The sequence below is a fragment of the Corvus cornix genome, chromosome 10 (genome assembly GCF_000738735.6).
Source record: "Corvus cornix cornix isolate S_Up_H32 chromosome 10, ASM73873v5, whole genome shotgun sequence".
In the NCBI taxonomy this organism is placed as follows: domain Eukaryota; kingdom Metazoa; phylum Chordata; class Aves; order Passeriformes; family Corvidae; genus Corvus; species Corvus cornix.
This window is the reverse complement of record NC_046340.1, coordinates 17,256,738-17,273,587: the sequence shown is the minus strand read 5'-3', so window position 1 is coordinate 17,273,587 and position 16,850 is coordinate 17,256,738. Positions and strand designations below refer to the sequence as shown.

The window sequence follows — 16,850 nt, the reverse complement described above, 5'->3', positions numbered from 1 at the left end:
CCGCAGCTCCCGTCCGCCGCTGCCTGAGGCGGTCCGAGCCTCCTTTCCCGGCCCTCAGCCCATGGCCCCGCAGCTGCCGTCCGCCGCTGCCTGAGGCGGTCCGAGCCTCCTCTCCCGGCCCTCATCCCTTGGCCCCTCAGCTGCCGTCCGCGGCTGCCTGAGGTGCTCCGAGCCTCCTCCCCCGGCCCTCAACCCTCATCCGTCCGCCCGGCGAGGGTGATACCGGGGAGACCTCGCTCGCGGCGGTGCGGGAGGTGCCGGGGTGGACGGCCCGGTTGCCGCCGGAGGACGCGGGAGCTCCAGGTGTGGTGTCTGAGGAGGTACCGTTGTGGCATCTGTGTGGAGACAACCAAGCAGTTCTCAAAGACGCCCCAGTTTTGAAGCGTTCGATGGTTTTGTAAAATCTCAGCCTCTAGAACTGGGTTGTTTATGGGAAAAAAATAGTTCTTGTTAAGAAAGACGTCAGACTTTTGTTGAAGTAGATAAGAAGCCTCATAAGCCTATGTAGTTTAAAGTGTTAAAGCTGTTGAAATCGGGACAATTTAAGACTTCTATTTGCCTTCATTTCTGAGGTACTTGTCTCATTATTTTTAAAACCTGCTGCCGTATCAGTTCGAGGAGCGGCGGAGGCCGTGGGAGGCCCTGAGGGCGCAGTGCCCCTTCCCAAGCAGCGCCGGCTGAGGGCCGCACCACGGAGCTGTTCGAAAGTCCTGCCCAGGGCAGCTCGCTCGTACGGATCGCTCGCGCTGAAGGGTGGCCGGAGAGCCTGGCGTGTTCCGCGGGGTAAAGCACCAAACTAGAACTAAGGCAGTTTGAGCTCATACCTCTGGGAATGACCGCTTTAAAAAACTTTTCCTATCTTTCTTACACTTGGCAACATTAAAATTTGGGGTTTGTCTCAGAGTAATTTCGTACCAGTTTTTAGTGATAGAGTTATCAGATTACTTGCAGCCTTTCCAGTTACTTACCTCAGTCCTGGGTGTGCTTGAAAGCTGAGGACTAAGACTGTGTGTTTAGTTTCCTATTATCTTAAATGTGTGAGTAGAAATTCTTAGAATTGATATTTGATTATATACAGCACTAGTAGCCTCTATTTTCTGAGAATCATTGCTTTTTTTTTTTTTTTTTTTGTGACAGGACACAAGAGGTACTTACAACATTTCCTCTATTGGTGTTTTATCTTGGTTTTGATGTTGCTTTGAATTGAGAATTGTTATTCAGATATCTGTAATGGCAGATGTGCTGAATTCTCTTAATACTGATTTTCTTCTGGTAACTATATACATAGTTAACAGATATATTCATGTTGCTTTCTTGTGTTGTGACTATATCTGCATCTACATTGTTGGGTCGCTCTTGGATTGTAAATTGAGGGGAGATATTGTGGAGAATTTTTTTACACATTTTCAACACCCATTTGTCCATGTCTTGTGGGTGTTACCATAATAATGCTACAGTAATAAGGTGTTAACAGTGGCTGGTTTGGATCTGTTCTGAGAAGGGCTGAACAACACAGTAATAACCCATGAGCAGTTATTTTGCCTAAGAAAACGATGCCTGTATGGAGACAGCAGCAGTGTCTTTCCCCTAGTGATCACTATACTGAGACTCCCTACAGGGAAATTCATTATATGACGTTTAGTCTGCTTAGACAACCATTACTTATTTTTTTATGATTATTTTGTCCCTGAGGCTGGACACTGTCTTGTGTAAAACATCTTAAGAAAAAAAAGGTAATTTCTATTTGATTTATTATGGATAAATTAGGCTTAATGAAATGCAGTCAGAAATCACCCTTTTCTAAGATAGTGTATTTTTTAAGCTAGATAGATAAGATCATGAAACCAACAATTTTTCACACAAGGTTTTCCTTTCTGTTTATTTTCTTTAGCAATACAACTCCCTAGAAAATTCCTGCTCCTCATAGCGAATGCAATTTAGTCACACAGTTGGCAGCATTTCCTGGTTTGAGAGACATGAGTCTTGCATCTTTCTCAAGCTGTTTATTCATTCCTTGAGCAGGGCTCAGACCCATGAAGCCTTCTCTCACAGGATAGCACTTCCAGACAAATTTAGTGGGGTCTGAGCATCCTCCCATCCACCATGTGTTGGAAAAGCAACTTTTTAACCCGTTGAAGTAGCAAAAACTGTCATTTTCCATATATTTTACCTTTTCGTAACTGTGTATTTACAGTTCATTTTTTTATTTAGAGCTCACAATAAGTATTAAATAGGGGGCAAGTTATAACAGTCAGTGTAGCATATTGCAATTGTAATGTTTTGTAGCTCTGTAGCATCTTTAAGGAACTTTTTTTTTAGCTCCACAGTAGCTGTAGTAGGTGAATGTTATTATTCCTTGTTTATCTGTATGCAAACAGATTTGTGAAATAGCTTTCCAGTAAATAAAACAAGTCCCAAATACCAGGGGGAATTTCTACAGCACCAGTGGAGGATAGAACTTCTCCCATTGCAAGTAGTGATCACTGTTACTCACACCTGCAGTAGCAGTGGGCCCTAAGGACTCATAAAAGGTTACAACAGAATAAATGTACAGGCAGCCCCTCTGAATCAAAACCGTTTGTTTTGCTAACAGAGTAACTCTTTATGAACAGTTATTCTGCAAGGACACCTCTGTGTGAGAGGGAAGTTGTTGGAATACTTGGTATAATGGGTATGAAATTTCTTAGATTCTTTTCTCCCCTATTAAAAGCTGTAGCAAACCAGCACGTGAAGGCAGCAGATGTGTGGCATGATTGTTAAAACTCTGTGTGGATCCTCTCATGAACAGGTAAAGTGATCTGTTCTGAGTAGCTTGATCTTCCTTTGCTGAGGAGGAAGAGTTTTCATACTTAAACCACCGTCGCATTCTCACTGCATAATTTACAGAGGCAATTTAAGGTACTCTGACCTGGCTGTTGGAGGTCGTTAAACTTACACCTCTCCTAATAAATCAGAGCAGTCACCTGCTGTAGTAGCCAGGGCTTGCAACACTTCAGAGCAGAGAAACTTGCACCAAAGGCTGTCTGGAGCTGCCAGTCTGGTGTGTCCCACTCCCTTGAGCTGTGGCTGTGGAAACAAACTCCTGCAGCTGTGGTCAGGTGAGGCCATTGCAGCTGACAGCCATCTTGCTATCAAATACTAAATTGGGGGGTGTGAGTAACTGTGTTTTCTGCTCTGGGATTTAAGCTTCTAGAACAGATGAGCAGTTGCTATTTAACTATTGTCTCTAGTATAATGGGCGGTGAAATGGCAAGACTATTCTATATATACTGTCCTCCTTACTAAACTTTATCTGCAACTGATTGCAAGATGTATGTTATGTATTCCTAATAGCTTAAAACCACTTGGTTTGGCAAACAGTTTTTAAAAACTGAAACACAGTGAAATGTGGTGGTGCTGGTAGTATTTAAGGTCAGTTCTTGTTGTGCACATTGAAAAGTATTGATTTGTTGCTGCAACATGCTGGGAGTAAGTTTGCTTAACACCCAACTGGCAAATACAACTAATCTTTGGTAAATATGAACAGATAGAAGAAGTGCAGAAGAGTAAACTGGAAGATCATCTGAACTTTGACATGTACAAACAAATAGGAGTGAAGAAGACTTTGTTTGTTATACTGCCTTTAAATTTTACCCAATTAGTATAGCAAGATAATTATGCATTGAAATATAGTTACCACTAACTATGATATGCTTGAGAAGAGCTAGCTGGTGTAGTGTAAGCCTCAACAGTTAAATCTGAATTGTCTTTTTTAAAATGTGTACTTTAATTCTATTTACTAAAAAAAAAATACTCTTCAGAGTATGGCAAGAAGAATTTGAGAAACTGTTTCTTTTCAGTCCATATACTCAGAGGATGCTGTTCCCTTGGTAAGCTGAGTCTTTCTTTTAAAGCAATTAACTCCTTCAGCCATACAGGTTTCCCTGCATACTTTCTCTACAACAGAATAAACCCAAGGCATTCCTAATACCAAGAGAAACTGGAGGTGGCAGGGTGGAAAGCCAGGCCCAAAGGAAGAAACAGGAGTACGTCTGTGAACCTCAGGAACTCTACCTCTGGCCTACAGTGTAACCACAAGTACGCCTTACCTGGTTAATGCTTTCCATTAAGCTCTGCTGCTGTTTTTCTGCTGTTATTCTGATTCAAAAGATAGAGACTTCCTGATGTGTGTGTCATCTGGGGTACAGTGGGACCAAGCAGCCAGGGACATAAAAGCAGGGTGAAAAACGAAGAGATGTGCTATCAGCTTTTCACTGTAGGAGTCCCATTAAGTGTACAGAATCACAAGATTAAGATACGGAGCCAAGTCCTGCTGTCAATTAACTTCTGTATAATGACATTAGAGGTAATTTGGCCGTTTATATTTAATCTGATTTGCATAGATGGGCAGCTTGAAGTAGGTGGCTGTGAATGGAATGCTATTTCATGCAAATCACTTGCCTAAATATTGGTCTGGTCTGATTGAGAACAGCTGTTATCTTTTGTGTTTCAGTAGCACCAGATCAGAAATATTAACCATGCTTCATTATACATATAGCCACTAAAGCCAGCGATGGAGCTCATTCACAGTTGAGGACAGGTAAGAACTTTCAGAACTGTGCAAGTTCTTAATTTCAAGGGGCCTTTAGAGATTGTTGTTCTCTGGTTTAAAAGAAATTTAAATACTGTATTTTGTGGATTTTTTACAATTGTTTTTAATGTTCTGACTTACCTATTGCGAGCTTTTTGGAACATAATAAGAATCCAATGCCACTACACAACAGGGAAAAGAAAAAAACCCACTGGTGGCTGGGACAACAGAGATCAGTTTGACCGTGTAATGGTCAGTACAACTGTATGATATTTGAACAGGTGCATCTTGCACTCTTGATTTGATGGTAAATAATTCAGTTTGTATTTTCCTTACTACTGTAGCTTCTTCCTTCTTATTCTGAAACTGTGCTGCAATATGCTCTATTGCTAGAATCCACTTCTTTGATGTTACAATTCTGATGTTTGCTTATTACTAATAAACCTTGTTGCCTACATTCTCATCCCAAGGCATTTATTTTGTGTATGTGATATACCTTGTAATTTTTGTAGCTCAGGGCAGTGCTGGTTTGCAGCTAATCAAACCTGCATTTCTAAATGTTATAATTTGAATAAGCCATCTCTTACAACAGTCTGTGGTTCAGCACTTTGTAGAATGTTTTTACTATATATCCAACACACTTCATAGGATATTTTTACTATGTATACAATATATTTGCTTTCACTATTACTTTTAAATGGTTGTTCTTTGTTGTTATATGCCAAAGTAAAGTGAACTCCTATTATCCAACCCTGCTATCAAGCCAGGATCATTAGAAGCTGTAGGGAAAAGCACAAGATAATTCTCCAAGTGTTTTTTTTAAACTTGCTATCTTGATGAGGAAATAATGACCATTGGTAGACTGTAAATAAAGAAGTTAGGAATTTTACCCTCTCCTGTTCCTATGTGCATGAATGGAAAGTGAACTTATAACGGGTCCTTCTTCCCCGTTGCCATCCTTTCTCACTTAGACTTCTTCCTGCTGTTGTTATAAGAGCTTATCCTTCTGCAGATGTTAGATAATATAATTTTGTCTGTCTGCTTCTCATAGATTCTCTTTAATTTTTTTTATTTTCCCGTCGGTAGGGTTGTGGTGCGCTAAAACACCCCGTGAGCCCTCTACTGGCCCTTTCTGCTTTCGCCTTAGGCTGTGGTAGCGTTTTTTCCTTCCCAGCTGTTCTTGCTAGAGCCTAAGGAGTCAGGTTAGCGTCTGTTAAACTGCTTTAATCTTGCTGACTTTTAAAAAAATTTAGGTAGTGTGCGAAGGAGTCCTTGCGTTCACTGCTGTACCCGGGAGTTTGGTACCTCTGGTAGTGAACTCACATCCTCGATAGGCACAGTGCAGACATGAGCGTTTACTGCGGAGCCCCCGCGGCACCTGGCGCTGGAGTGGGGCCGCTCAGGACACCGTGAGGCTGCACCCGGCCTCGCGTCTCCTGGCAGCCTGGGGCAAGGGCAGCTCGCAGAGCTGGCTGGGGTCTGTGTGCGGTGCCCCTGCACTCCCCAGTTCCCAGGCTGGCTGTGGGTGCCTGGCAATACGGCTGCGCTGCCCAGCGCCACCGGCTGACGCAGAGCTGCTCCAAAACCTGGAGGTGCCGTGAGGAGCGCCCTGAGCGGGACCCCGAGGCAAGAGAGAGCTGCGTTCTGCTTGGAGCGGCTGCTTGGGGTTTGGGTTATAAAAGCTCCGTATGCCTCTTAGAAAAGCATCTGAAAAGGGGCAGATTGGTATCCCTGTTTTTGCACGACACCCGCCTGTGATTTTAACACTTTCTTTCCTGGCACGCTCCAGTCAAGCCTTTACAAAGATTTCCCAGACTTTGGCCTTCTTCACTGGGCAGGTACAGTCAAAACCAGTTCAATGCAGGCTCTGGGATTTTTTCAGCACACTCACGGAGTATACGTGCTCTAAATGCCTACAATACAGAGGAATCCAGCTACTTCTAATGGGATGCATTTGCAGAGAGGAAGAATTCCTCATTTAAGATGGGTAATAAGCAAACGATATTTACTGATGAACAGCTAGATGCCTATCAGGTAAGATATCTTGGTTTGCCTTAGGGGATGGAAGGGAGTAATCTACATATGTTTATGATTTGGGTTTTTGTTTGGTTTGGGGAGGGTTTTTTTCTAATATAATTGAAAGCTTCCTTTGTAACCTACATGCATATATTCTACTGCTCCTTCCAGCAGCTGTAATAATATTCTAAGGCTGGGTTGTTGAATATACTCATTTAATTCCCTCTCTATATAGAGGGAGAAGAGTCACATCCTCAATGTCTGAACTAGGAAGCAGAATAAAGATTGTGACTAGCTTGACAAAAGTGTAGCACCTTCTCTCCCTGATGCCTTTGCTGACAATAGAGTAGAAAGGAAAAAAAGAGGTCTTGTCTAAATTCACTTCTAAGGATAAGTCACAGAAATAGGCTTAACGTAATCCCAGGATAGGTGTCGTTATGCTTGCATCCACTCCTGGAAAGCAGTTTCTTACCTGAACATAAGTAAGTGTGCATTTATGTCAGGAGTAACTTGGTACTTCTTTATTTACTTAACATTGAATCAACTGCTTTTAAATAGGGGAAAAAAAAAAAAAAAGAATTGCCAGGTTTTAGTCATGTTTCAGCACACTGCAAATCTCACTGAAATGGATTGCAGGAAGTTCTGTGCACAGTGGGCATCTTGAACAAGTTTCTGAAAATACAGTGAGGCAAAGCATTGAGTAGAAGTGTGCCAAAGAAGGAGGCAGCTGACTACTTAAGAGAGGCAGCCAGGCTGGCTGCATTGCTCTGTTCTCCTACATGAAGTGACAAGCATTGAGTTAGCAGCACAGGAGATCAAGATTTAGTTTATCTTGTGATAACCAATGGACAGACGCAGACCCTCAAGGGACTGGGTAACTTAATAACATTTTACCCTTGTGATCTTTGATGAAAGCCATTGAGATAGAAACTATAAATTTAGTTACTAATTTTATTTCAAGTTGGTTCTAGCATGGACTTGTCACAGGTGTAAATATTGAGCCACAGAGTGAGGCCAGGTGTATATGCTAAAATGCCTTGAACCATTATCCCATGCTGAAAATAAGGCACAAATTAAATGATTTTATAAATACCTAGTCTTTTTTTGTCATTGTAGGAAACGTGACAATGGACCTTCTTTAATTACCACTTTGTCATGCTTCTCACCAGCAGTCTGTAATGTATTAATCTAAGCTAATGGTCTTAGACTTAACAGTCCAAGATCCAAAAAAGCTTTTTCACATTCCTGCTGGATAGGCAAGAGAGAAATCAAAGCTCTGTAAAGCACCAGTGTCTGTCTTCCTACTAACAATAAAAGTGAACACAGAACAGAGCACAACTGCAGCAAAACAAAACAAAATCCAAATGTAATTAATGTTATCTTCTTGACATAAACTGGCAAATGCAAGAGCTGAAATGTCATCCCTAATTCAGTGCTCTTCATGTAGAAATTGCCTCTCTCTAATGGCTTCTGCAGCCCCTGCCTTTCATAATGCTGGGTAATTGATCTCGAAGCCTGGCAGGAGTTGGGCCCAGTGGATTGAGTCGCCTTTGGGATTTCTCTGTTACAGGCAGACTTGCAGTTCATTAGTGCAGAGCTAATTTTTGCCTGATAATAGCACTTGTTATATTTGGAAAGTACCATAAAATAACAGGTTTCAGGACAATAACTGACCTGCTGAATTTGTTAGGAAGGAACGTTAGCCTCATGCTCCGAAGAATCAGACAAAGATGTCATTTTGATGGTGATTTGCCTCTGATCCATTAGTTCTGCATCCCTCTTGAGTCTTTTAAACAAAAAGATCCTGGGCTGACTGCTGGAGCCACCCACACAGAGAGCTCTTGCATCTCCACTGCATCCTGGCGGAGAAGGCAGTTTGTGTAACACAAGTGGAGCTATTTGATTTGGAGTTTGCCATCTTACCTGCCTGTTTCTCATTCGTGGAATTTCTTCAGAATAGAAAAGAGAAGAATGCGGCAATGTTTCCATAATTTTTTTAATGCAGGTTTTTCATGTCTTGGGCCAGCACTAAGTTACCAGGGCCTCTAAACCCTGGGCCAAAGTAAAACACTGTGTACCAGTCCACTTTGCAACAGTCTGTTGTTCACATCTGTACCCCAGTGACCAGGAAGGGTTCTACATATAAATTGCTTTTATAAATGGATCTTTTTTTTTTTTTTTTTTCCCCTTAAACAGTTTCTTGTGGATTTATGTGTCTGTGAGTTAGTACTGTACTCCTTACAGTAGTAGTCCAGGGTACAGTGTTCATAGTATCAGCATGCAGAAGCAAAAGAGTCAGTCTTTCTTGTGAAATATATCTTGGTTTTTTACTTCCTCCCAGTTCCTGTTGGAAGACTGTTCAAAACCTCACTCACCTCATGGTTAGACCTATAATTTCTTTACTGAAATATATTTCTGGACATTGTATTATCCAGTTGTAACTTCTGCTATTTCTGTCTTTAGCACAAATTGCTTTGTGCTTATAACAGCTAAATATTGTTTCAGGAGGAAGATTTTTATAATTTTTTAAAAATTCATTATGTTTTACGTGCTTGTTCCATAGAAAACACTATGAGATGGAAAAGTGAGGACTTTATGGGCTTAAAGTATGGTAAAACCTGTGCAAGTGGCTTTGACTTTAGAGAGTGGAGATTAAGCTGCAGAAAAATCACCTGCTTGAAGAACTAGCGTACATAAATCTCAGATCATTAGTATGATATTAATGAAATAAAATAAATATGTTTGATTTATCTAAAGCTTTCTGAAAAGCATGTGTATGCACCTTTTTTGCCTGTAAATGTGATATTGAAGAGCCACTTTTTAGCAGTACCTTTAAATTTAAATTAAAGAGTTGTAAATCTGGTCACCCACAGGGATGACCTCAGTATTGTCGGTGGACAAATTTTTTAAGTGCTCTTTATTAAGACTCGTGATGGGTAGCCAGTTGAAACTGTAAAAGAGACCTCTAACAGAACTTGATAATACTAAACCTTTCAGCTTTTCTTTAAAATCAAAGTAGGTAGAGGCAAATTAAAGAAGGGAGATTTGCAGCTTTCCAGTCTAACACCTTGCCGTAGCATCTGCTGTTAAGATCATATCACCTGTTATTACGATAGTGTTCTAGTTGGCACCTCTTTACATTTTCATAAGATTAGTGAATTGTTCTGCAAATTAGGCTTTTGCTAGCACTGGTTTGCTCATAGAGATTCACGTCATTTAAAGTGCTGGCCTTGTAAGAAAAGGAATTTTACTGGGCATTGATGATTCTTATGCCCTTAGAGTTCTGGTTGTGGTTTTTTGGGGGTTTTGTGCATGGGGGTTTTGGTTGTTTGTTGAGGTTTTTTTATACAGAAAATGTGAAATCTAACCAAGATCTGGTGAGGGAAAAGGTGAGTATTGATAGGCAAGAAAGATGGATTTCATTGTAATAAACGAACATTTTAAAATAAAGGTTTTAAAAGTTGCCTACAGATTTTGGTCAAGTCTCATATTGAGAAAAGAAAATGAACTGAAATTTTAGGGGGTCTTGAGTGATGCTGTGTAGAGATGCTTGAAGCAATGGAAAATACAGGTATGCAGTAAAGCAACATCAGAGCCATATATTCACCTCAATGCACAGCATTTCTAACTGAAAAACGATTGTATTGAGTAGGAAATGCAGATTGTATTGAGTAGGAAACTGCACTTGGGCTATGGACAAACTCCTGCACTGTTCAGTCAATCTCATTCCCTTTTCTGGGATTACTTGAATAAGGGATCTGAATTGGATACAAATTCAGTGGTTCTTCTTTTTTGTTTGTTTAGGGTTTTTTTCCCTTATGGAACCTAGAGATTATAGGGCATATTACTGATTTTATTGCTAGTCATTTGTATTTGTTCATTAGTGGTATTATTTACTTTGCATTATTTAATGCAGTCTCAAAACTGATGTTTACCCTGGCAGTCTTATAGGCAATATTGCAATACAATACAGTACTATATGTACTGTAATGAAATAATGACTGGCTTCTTTTACACAAGAATTTCTCCATTACAGAGCTCACTTTTTTCCTTTTATCAAAATTGAAGCCAAAGTGCAATTCAACTGTATTTCATGAGAATTATGCAAAACCAGATGAAACAAGTTATGTTATGATCTGTCAAGAAACACCATTTGTAAAGTAAAACAAGTTCATCAAGCTCTCTTTTAAAAAGCCATGCTTGACTTCATCCATGGTCTTGGAAAATTAACCCTTTGCAAGAATACAAAAAGTGCATTCGCAGATTCCCCAGGATCTTCTGCAAAAAGTATTTTCCACTTGATAGATTATTGCTGTTACTATGCAAGTAAAAGTAGCATAATAATGGAGCAAGTTTTTTGTGAAAATATCCTTTGGTCAGGTTCTGGTTTCACGTTACCATTTGGTGGATATATAGATTGAGTGAAATTACTTTAGTTGGCAGTTTGCTTCTTCTCAGTCCTTGCTGAAGTCTGACTTGTTTTTACTTCCCTGTTGCAGTATGAATATATAGACTGCTTCTTACAGCTGCAGATTTTTTCCTTCTGAAACTCAGTGGGTGTTTTGGTTGGCTGGGGGTAATTGTAAGGTATATATGATGACAAATAAACATGAGCTGTATGGTAAATTTTTCATTGGTGGTCTGATGCAAACAGCATTTTTAACTCATTAACTCTGTTAACTCTTCATACACTCACAGTGATGAAAATATGTAAAAATCTGTCTGACTCAGTCTTGCACAATTCTATGCCAGTCTTAGTTGTATGGAATGTAGAATAAAAGTATTGCATTTGTAAAACACTACCAGAATAGAGTTAATAATAGATCTTAAATGAAAGTTCATTTGCTTCTGTCTGGTACCAGATTCTTGGTTGCTTCACAGGATGATGTTTTAATGGTGTTTTGATTAAATGCTCTTACACGTATTTTGTACTTTGGCACAGTACAAAACATCATTTGTGATTTTCAAAATGAAACCTCAGAAGTAATTTGCTTGAAATATTACATTTTAAAGTGCTGCAGCATCCAGTAGTTAATATTTTTTAAGAGCTGGTCTCTCAGATAGCTATAAGGTTTACAGTTGTCTGCATTATCTGTAGTTTGCTGGCTTTTGTTTGAGACTTTTTTTTTTAATTTGCACTGATTGTGTAAGACTGATTTATATTATTTTCTTATTTATAAAACTTTCCAATGAAGCTGTTGCAGGATCAGAATAAACCTGACCTTATGAAACTATACATATATAAAGCAGAATATATATGTATTGCCTTAGAAGAGAAATATGCATTTAATGGCTTTAAGAAATACTGTTTCACAGCATACTTGAATATTTCTATTCTTTCATTCCGTTGTTCATTTCTCCAGTTTTTGTTCTGTAGTGAAGTGTTTTGCATACCCCCATGAAATTAGCTTTATTTCAGAGCTGTGCTTTATGCACAATACTTGTTTCTGGAAGTGGCGATTGGTCACCTCCCATTCACTGGGCTCTGCTGCCATTCATAAGCTGTGTGCTGCCCTCGGGAATTGGCAATCCCATCCCCCAGAAGAGCTGACGTGTGGGCAGAGGGTGGAGCCACACCTCCTGCTGGGTATGGACACTACAGTGAGTTAAGCAGCAGCATTGTCAGCGCAGTTCTCTGTCTCTCCCTATTTTTGTCCTAATCACTGTAGAAATCAATGTGAAGCAGAACCAACCTAGGAGTTTGCAGTAAAGTCCTACAGACAAGTGGAGAAGGTGGTGGACCACCATATTTCAGTCTGTTCTGTCCTAAATCTTCATTCATCTGACATAGGAAATAAAAGAATAAAACTAACAGCATGTGCGTGCTGCTCTTCTATAAAAATGAGTTTTAAGAGCAGAGATCGTTAACTGTGCTTTACAAGCAATGCTGAGTGACTTGCAGAAAGTCCCAATACCAGCCATGAGCCAAGCTACCCATGGAACCTAAATACACCAGCTGTCTGCCTCTTCTCTCTTCCAAGTACTTTAAGAAGCAGTTAAGCTATCTAAACACTAAATTTGAGAATCAGGTCTGATTATACAAGGTCATGATCTCATGAAAATCAACGGGAAATTTATTTTCTGTATACTTGATTTTATTCACTTTGCTATAAGACGTTAAGTAGATAATTGCAGATTTTAGTATCTTACCTCCAAACAGCCATCAGTGATCCCACGTTGGACTTCTAATGAACTTGGTTATTAAGGGCACAAGGATAGACCGAGTGGGACAGTTGATCTTGGAAAAGGGGCATGTATGTTCTCAGGGGCTGGAATAGGTGACCTGTCAAGGCAGAGCCTCTGTTCTAAACAGGCTAAAATCCCCAGGGCCCTGCTGTTAGCAGAAGCCTTTCACAGGCCTGTGTATCCCACTAGAAATAAAGGCAATGATTCCCAGGATCAATTCTTGCCAGAACTGTTGAACTAATAAGAATTATGAAAACTCTGGTAATGTTTATTTGTTCAGTATTTAGTTTGTGCTTTTCTAGGGGGACTCCCAGTTGCTTTAGTGTCCAAACAGACCAGACAAGTTGCTTTTTGGGTTCATAGCAAACCCAAATACAGTCCACAAAATAACAAATGTGTTCCATGATACCTCTGGCTTGCAGGAAAATGAAAGTTCTGTGCATAAATGACAAATGCATTCCACAGCCCACTTCACCTTTCCTTATGAGAGAGTGAATTTAACATGTTAATTTACTATTTACTGTCCTTCGTTGTGTATTTTCTGTATGAATGAAGTAGCCAGAAGAAAATTGGATGATTCACTGTTGGCATTCGGTTAGAGGATCAGGGGCATGGATCACTGATAGAATTATGGGATCAATAAAAGAACTATACAAGCAATAGGCCTGCAAGCAAAAGGCCTGTGTGTGAGAAAATCTCTCCATGAGAAAATCCCTGTGTGAAAAAAACAGGGCTGGGAACAAAAAGGGAGTTTTGAAGATTTACGGCTGTGTAGATAAGACCTGGAGAAGGGGAGGTGAACTCTGAATTCTTTTAATCATAACATAACCGTAGAAGCTTGCCAATGTAAGTCCAATTATGTAGAAGTAGAAATGTGCTTTGATAAGTTTTAAGCCACTTAAGAGTTAACAAGCTGGTCTACTATATAAGTGCCTCTGGATTGCTAATAAACGGAGTTTGCTCTTATCAACCACATTGGTTTTGGACTGCAATTTCTCCTCTCGCCGGAGTTGTCAGACTTTTTTTTCCTTTCCGACAATTCACCTCCATGTTTCTTTGGTCAAAAGTCTTTAATTAAATTGGAATTAAATTGCTGAAGTTGCAGCAACTATAAAATGTAATTATGTTATTTAGACCTCTTTTCCATCATGATTTTAATCCAAATGAGGGCTGTGCTTTCCAAAAAAAAAAAAAAAAAAAAAAAGGAAAAAAGTCAGTTCTGCACCCTCTTTCCTGCCATTGATCGATACTTGATTCACCTTCATCTCTTGTACCAGCACTGCCAGCACTATATTCTAAGTCACTAAAAGGAAATGATCCAAGCTGGAAAGACATCCATTATTTCATTTACAAACACATTAGTTCCTTCCTTCAGAGTTCTCTGATGCAGTTATTCTGTTCATCAAGGTGAAGTCTGCATAAAGGAAAAGGCAGAAATAAGAAGGTGGGAGGAGCAAGAGGGATGGCTGGACTTCTCTATCAGAGGTCACGTGGGGCTGTGGCTTTTGCAATTGCCATTTGCTACCAGACAGGCTTTTTAATGGTAAATCCTTTCATAAGTGGTATCATCTGGCTGGATCAGAAGTAGAGGCCAGGTCACAATGAATTTGTGGTACTTTGACCCTGAGTAGCTTTAAGATCTCTCTTAAGAGTGAGACCACTCTTAAATTTTTTTTTGACGTCCCTCATCCCTGACAATTCCATGCAATTGGCAGGCGTGCTTGGAATAGTGCTGTCAGTAACAGTGGTCAGGCAGATAGTTGCAACTACTTCTGCTGTAGAGGTTTTCAATATTATTGGGGTTTAGATTATAGTAGTAAAAATTTTGTTGATTAAAAAACAGGCAGGCAGCAGTGTTGTCAATGTCATGAAGCAACTCAGAATAAAATATAAAAAAATGTGTGGACTGTCAGCAAAAATGGTTAATTATTTGACCTCCTAATTTGTCTTCCATAGCATTTTGCAGGACTTCTACAAGGCAAAGGGTAACTTTTCTTTTTAATCTTTGTCTCCATTTGTGTATCGCTTCCCTGTCACCCTTCTAGTTAAGTGGCTGGCTGTTTTCCCCAGCCTGTATAGTGACACATGGTTGCTGCTGAGAGCATTACAATTATTTGCGAGATTACACCTGCCCTTTCTTAGTAAATGAAGCATCCTTAAGTGACAGTTTGACTGTGTTGATTGTGTGGAATTAAGGAAGACTTGAGCACCTGGCTCCAGTGTCACTTTGTGCAGTTCCAGACAATGTGACATCAATGTCAGCAGCTCCCAAGGTGCTTCCTCCTGGGTTCTGTAACTGCACAATCCACTGAAGGAAGAGCTGCTGCTCCTGCCACTTTGGATGGAGGAGAGCAAGTCAGCTCAATAATTGATACCCTGTGGGACTGATAGTGTTCCTGGACACCTGAGACGGGCTGTTTGTTTCAGCCAGCTGGGATCCTTTGCTTCTCCCCTCCTTGGAAGAAGCAGGCATTTAGCCCAAATGAGTCTCAGCTTGGGAAATAAATACTTTTCACTGTTTGAAGAGCAGGACTGGGAGAGTCAAAGTAGTTGTTTGTACCCTTTAAGTATGACTTACCAAGTGTGATATTGTCATCTTGTCACAAGCTGATTTTCAAAGATGATATATTCTAAGTATCTTTACATTAAAGGGGGAAAACTACAGAGCTGAATTGTTAGGCAAATGCCTTGCCACATCACATCACATAATCAGGAAGAATTTTCTGTGTTGGTGGTTGTTCCCTCTATATATACTCTCACGAGCTGGCTCTGAGATCAAGTTGCATATTCTCTAAATTGATGAATATGTTCTCAACTGATTATCAAATATTTCATTACTACTAGTGTTCCTAGTCTTGGATGAAGGGCAGAATTTCCATTAAGTGCATGCTAGGTAAGATAGTGGAGGTTAGGGGATTATTTTTGAATGGGATAGGACTGATTATTATGTTTCCTCACAGCCCCTGAAATCATTACTTTTTTTGTGACTGATGTAGAAATGCATGAAATGCAAACTCTTCCACTGCTCATGTTCTGGTTCTTTGGTGAAGTATTTGAATTCTAGTATGACACAGCTGTTCATGAAGTGAATTAAACCAGTGTACATTCAATCACATCACAGAGCCATTTAGAATGCAAGTGCTTGTATGCTCTTCTCTCATGTTCAGCAAGCTCTACTTTGCATTTTAGTAAGTTATTTCTAACTCTGTGACAGCACAGAGAGAGCTGGATAGTTTTTTGCTGTTCAGAGCAGGGGCTGTCTGTTTATCCCTGCTCCTAATATAGAGGAGTTTGCGGCCTTCACCAAAGTGACCATAGTGCAAACTGATAGTTAGCAAAAAGAGTTAATAACTAAAAAATAACCACATAATTTTATTATTAAACCAGTTTTCTCTAGTAGGGGGATACTTCAAGTTAGAAGACGGTTTTTGTCATCTATTTGTTGTTTATAGTTTTCCATATTCATTTATTGAATACTTTTGGCATATACCTTATTTTTTGGATTTAATTTTGTTTCTGGTCTGGTTATTCCACATTGGAGAAGTGTCTCAGCAACCTGGTTTTTTTTTCCTCCTGAACTATCACATTGCCAATATCTTCTTTTTCACTGATAGGCCTGTCCTTGGAATATTTCTGTTATTTTATAGTGTATATTGCTTTCTGAGTGAAAAGTAGATGGCACCCAAATGGCATCTTTAACGTTTCTCTGTCAGATCTGAGTTTCCTTCCAAAAGCTTGAGAAATAATTCTTTGCAATTGTTTTTGATATTTCTGCAGTACAATGACACATTTTGTTTCTTTAACAGGATTGCACGTTCTTCACTCGGAAGGAAATCCTTCGGTAAGTAAATTGTTTTAAACTTCTCATTTGTGATCCATGTGGAAGAGGCTAAATCTTTTTATCTGGCATGTGAGGAAACCAGATAAAGCCAGTTATTCTGTAGGAACCAATGAGAATAGGATTTGACTTAAGATACACTTATAATGTGTAATTGTCATAAGGAGATTGATGGTGGTGATTAGCTTAAGGTGAATATCATAGACTTTTTTAGGGTTGAGCCAGTGACTTGTATGAAAG

General features: G+C 39.8%; 1 protein-coding gene across 11 annotated transcripts in view; it reads left to right on the top strand.

Annotated features, from left to right (window-relative positions):
- The first annotated feature begins 28 nt into the window (after positions 1–28).
- CIB2 (calcium and integrin binding family member 2) overlaps positions 29–16,850 on the top strand; it is a 40,915-nt gene continuing 24,093 nt past the window's right edge. Inside the window, exons 1-3 of one of the 11 annotated variants that reach the window (XM_019293557.2) lie at positions 258–320; positions 3,910–4,579; positions 16,579–16,613. Coding sequence is in view for 2 of the 11 variants with exons in the window: in XM_039557593.1 (XP_039413527.1) it covers positions 6,554–6,604; positions 16,579–16,613 (86 nt within the window). In the remaining 9 variants the exon portion in view is untranslated. The other 10 variants (XM_019293559.3, XM_019293561.3, XM_010412358.4 and 7 more) reach the window with 10 other exon arrangements.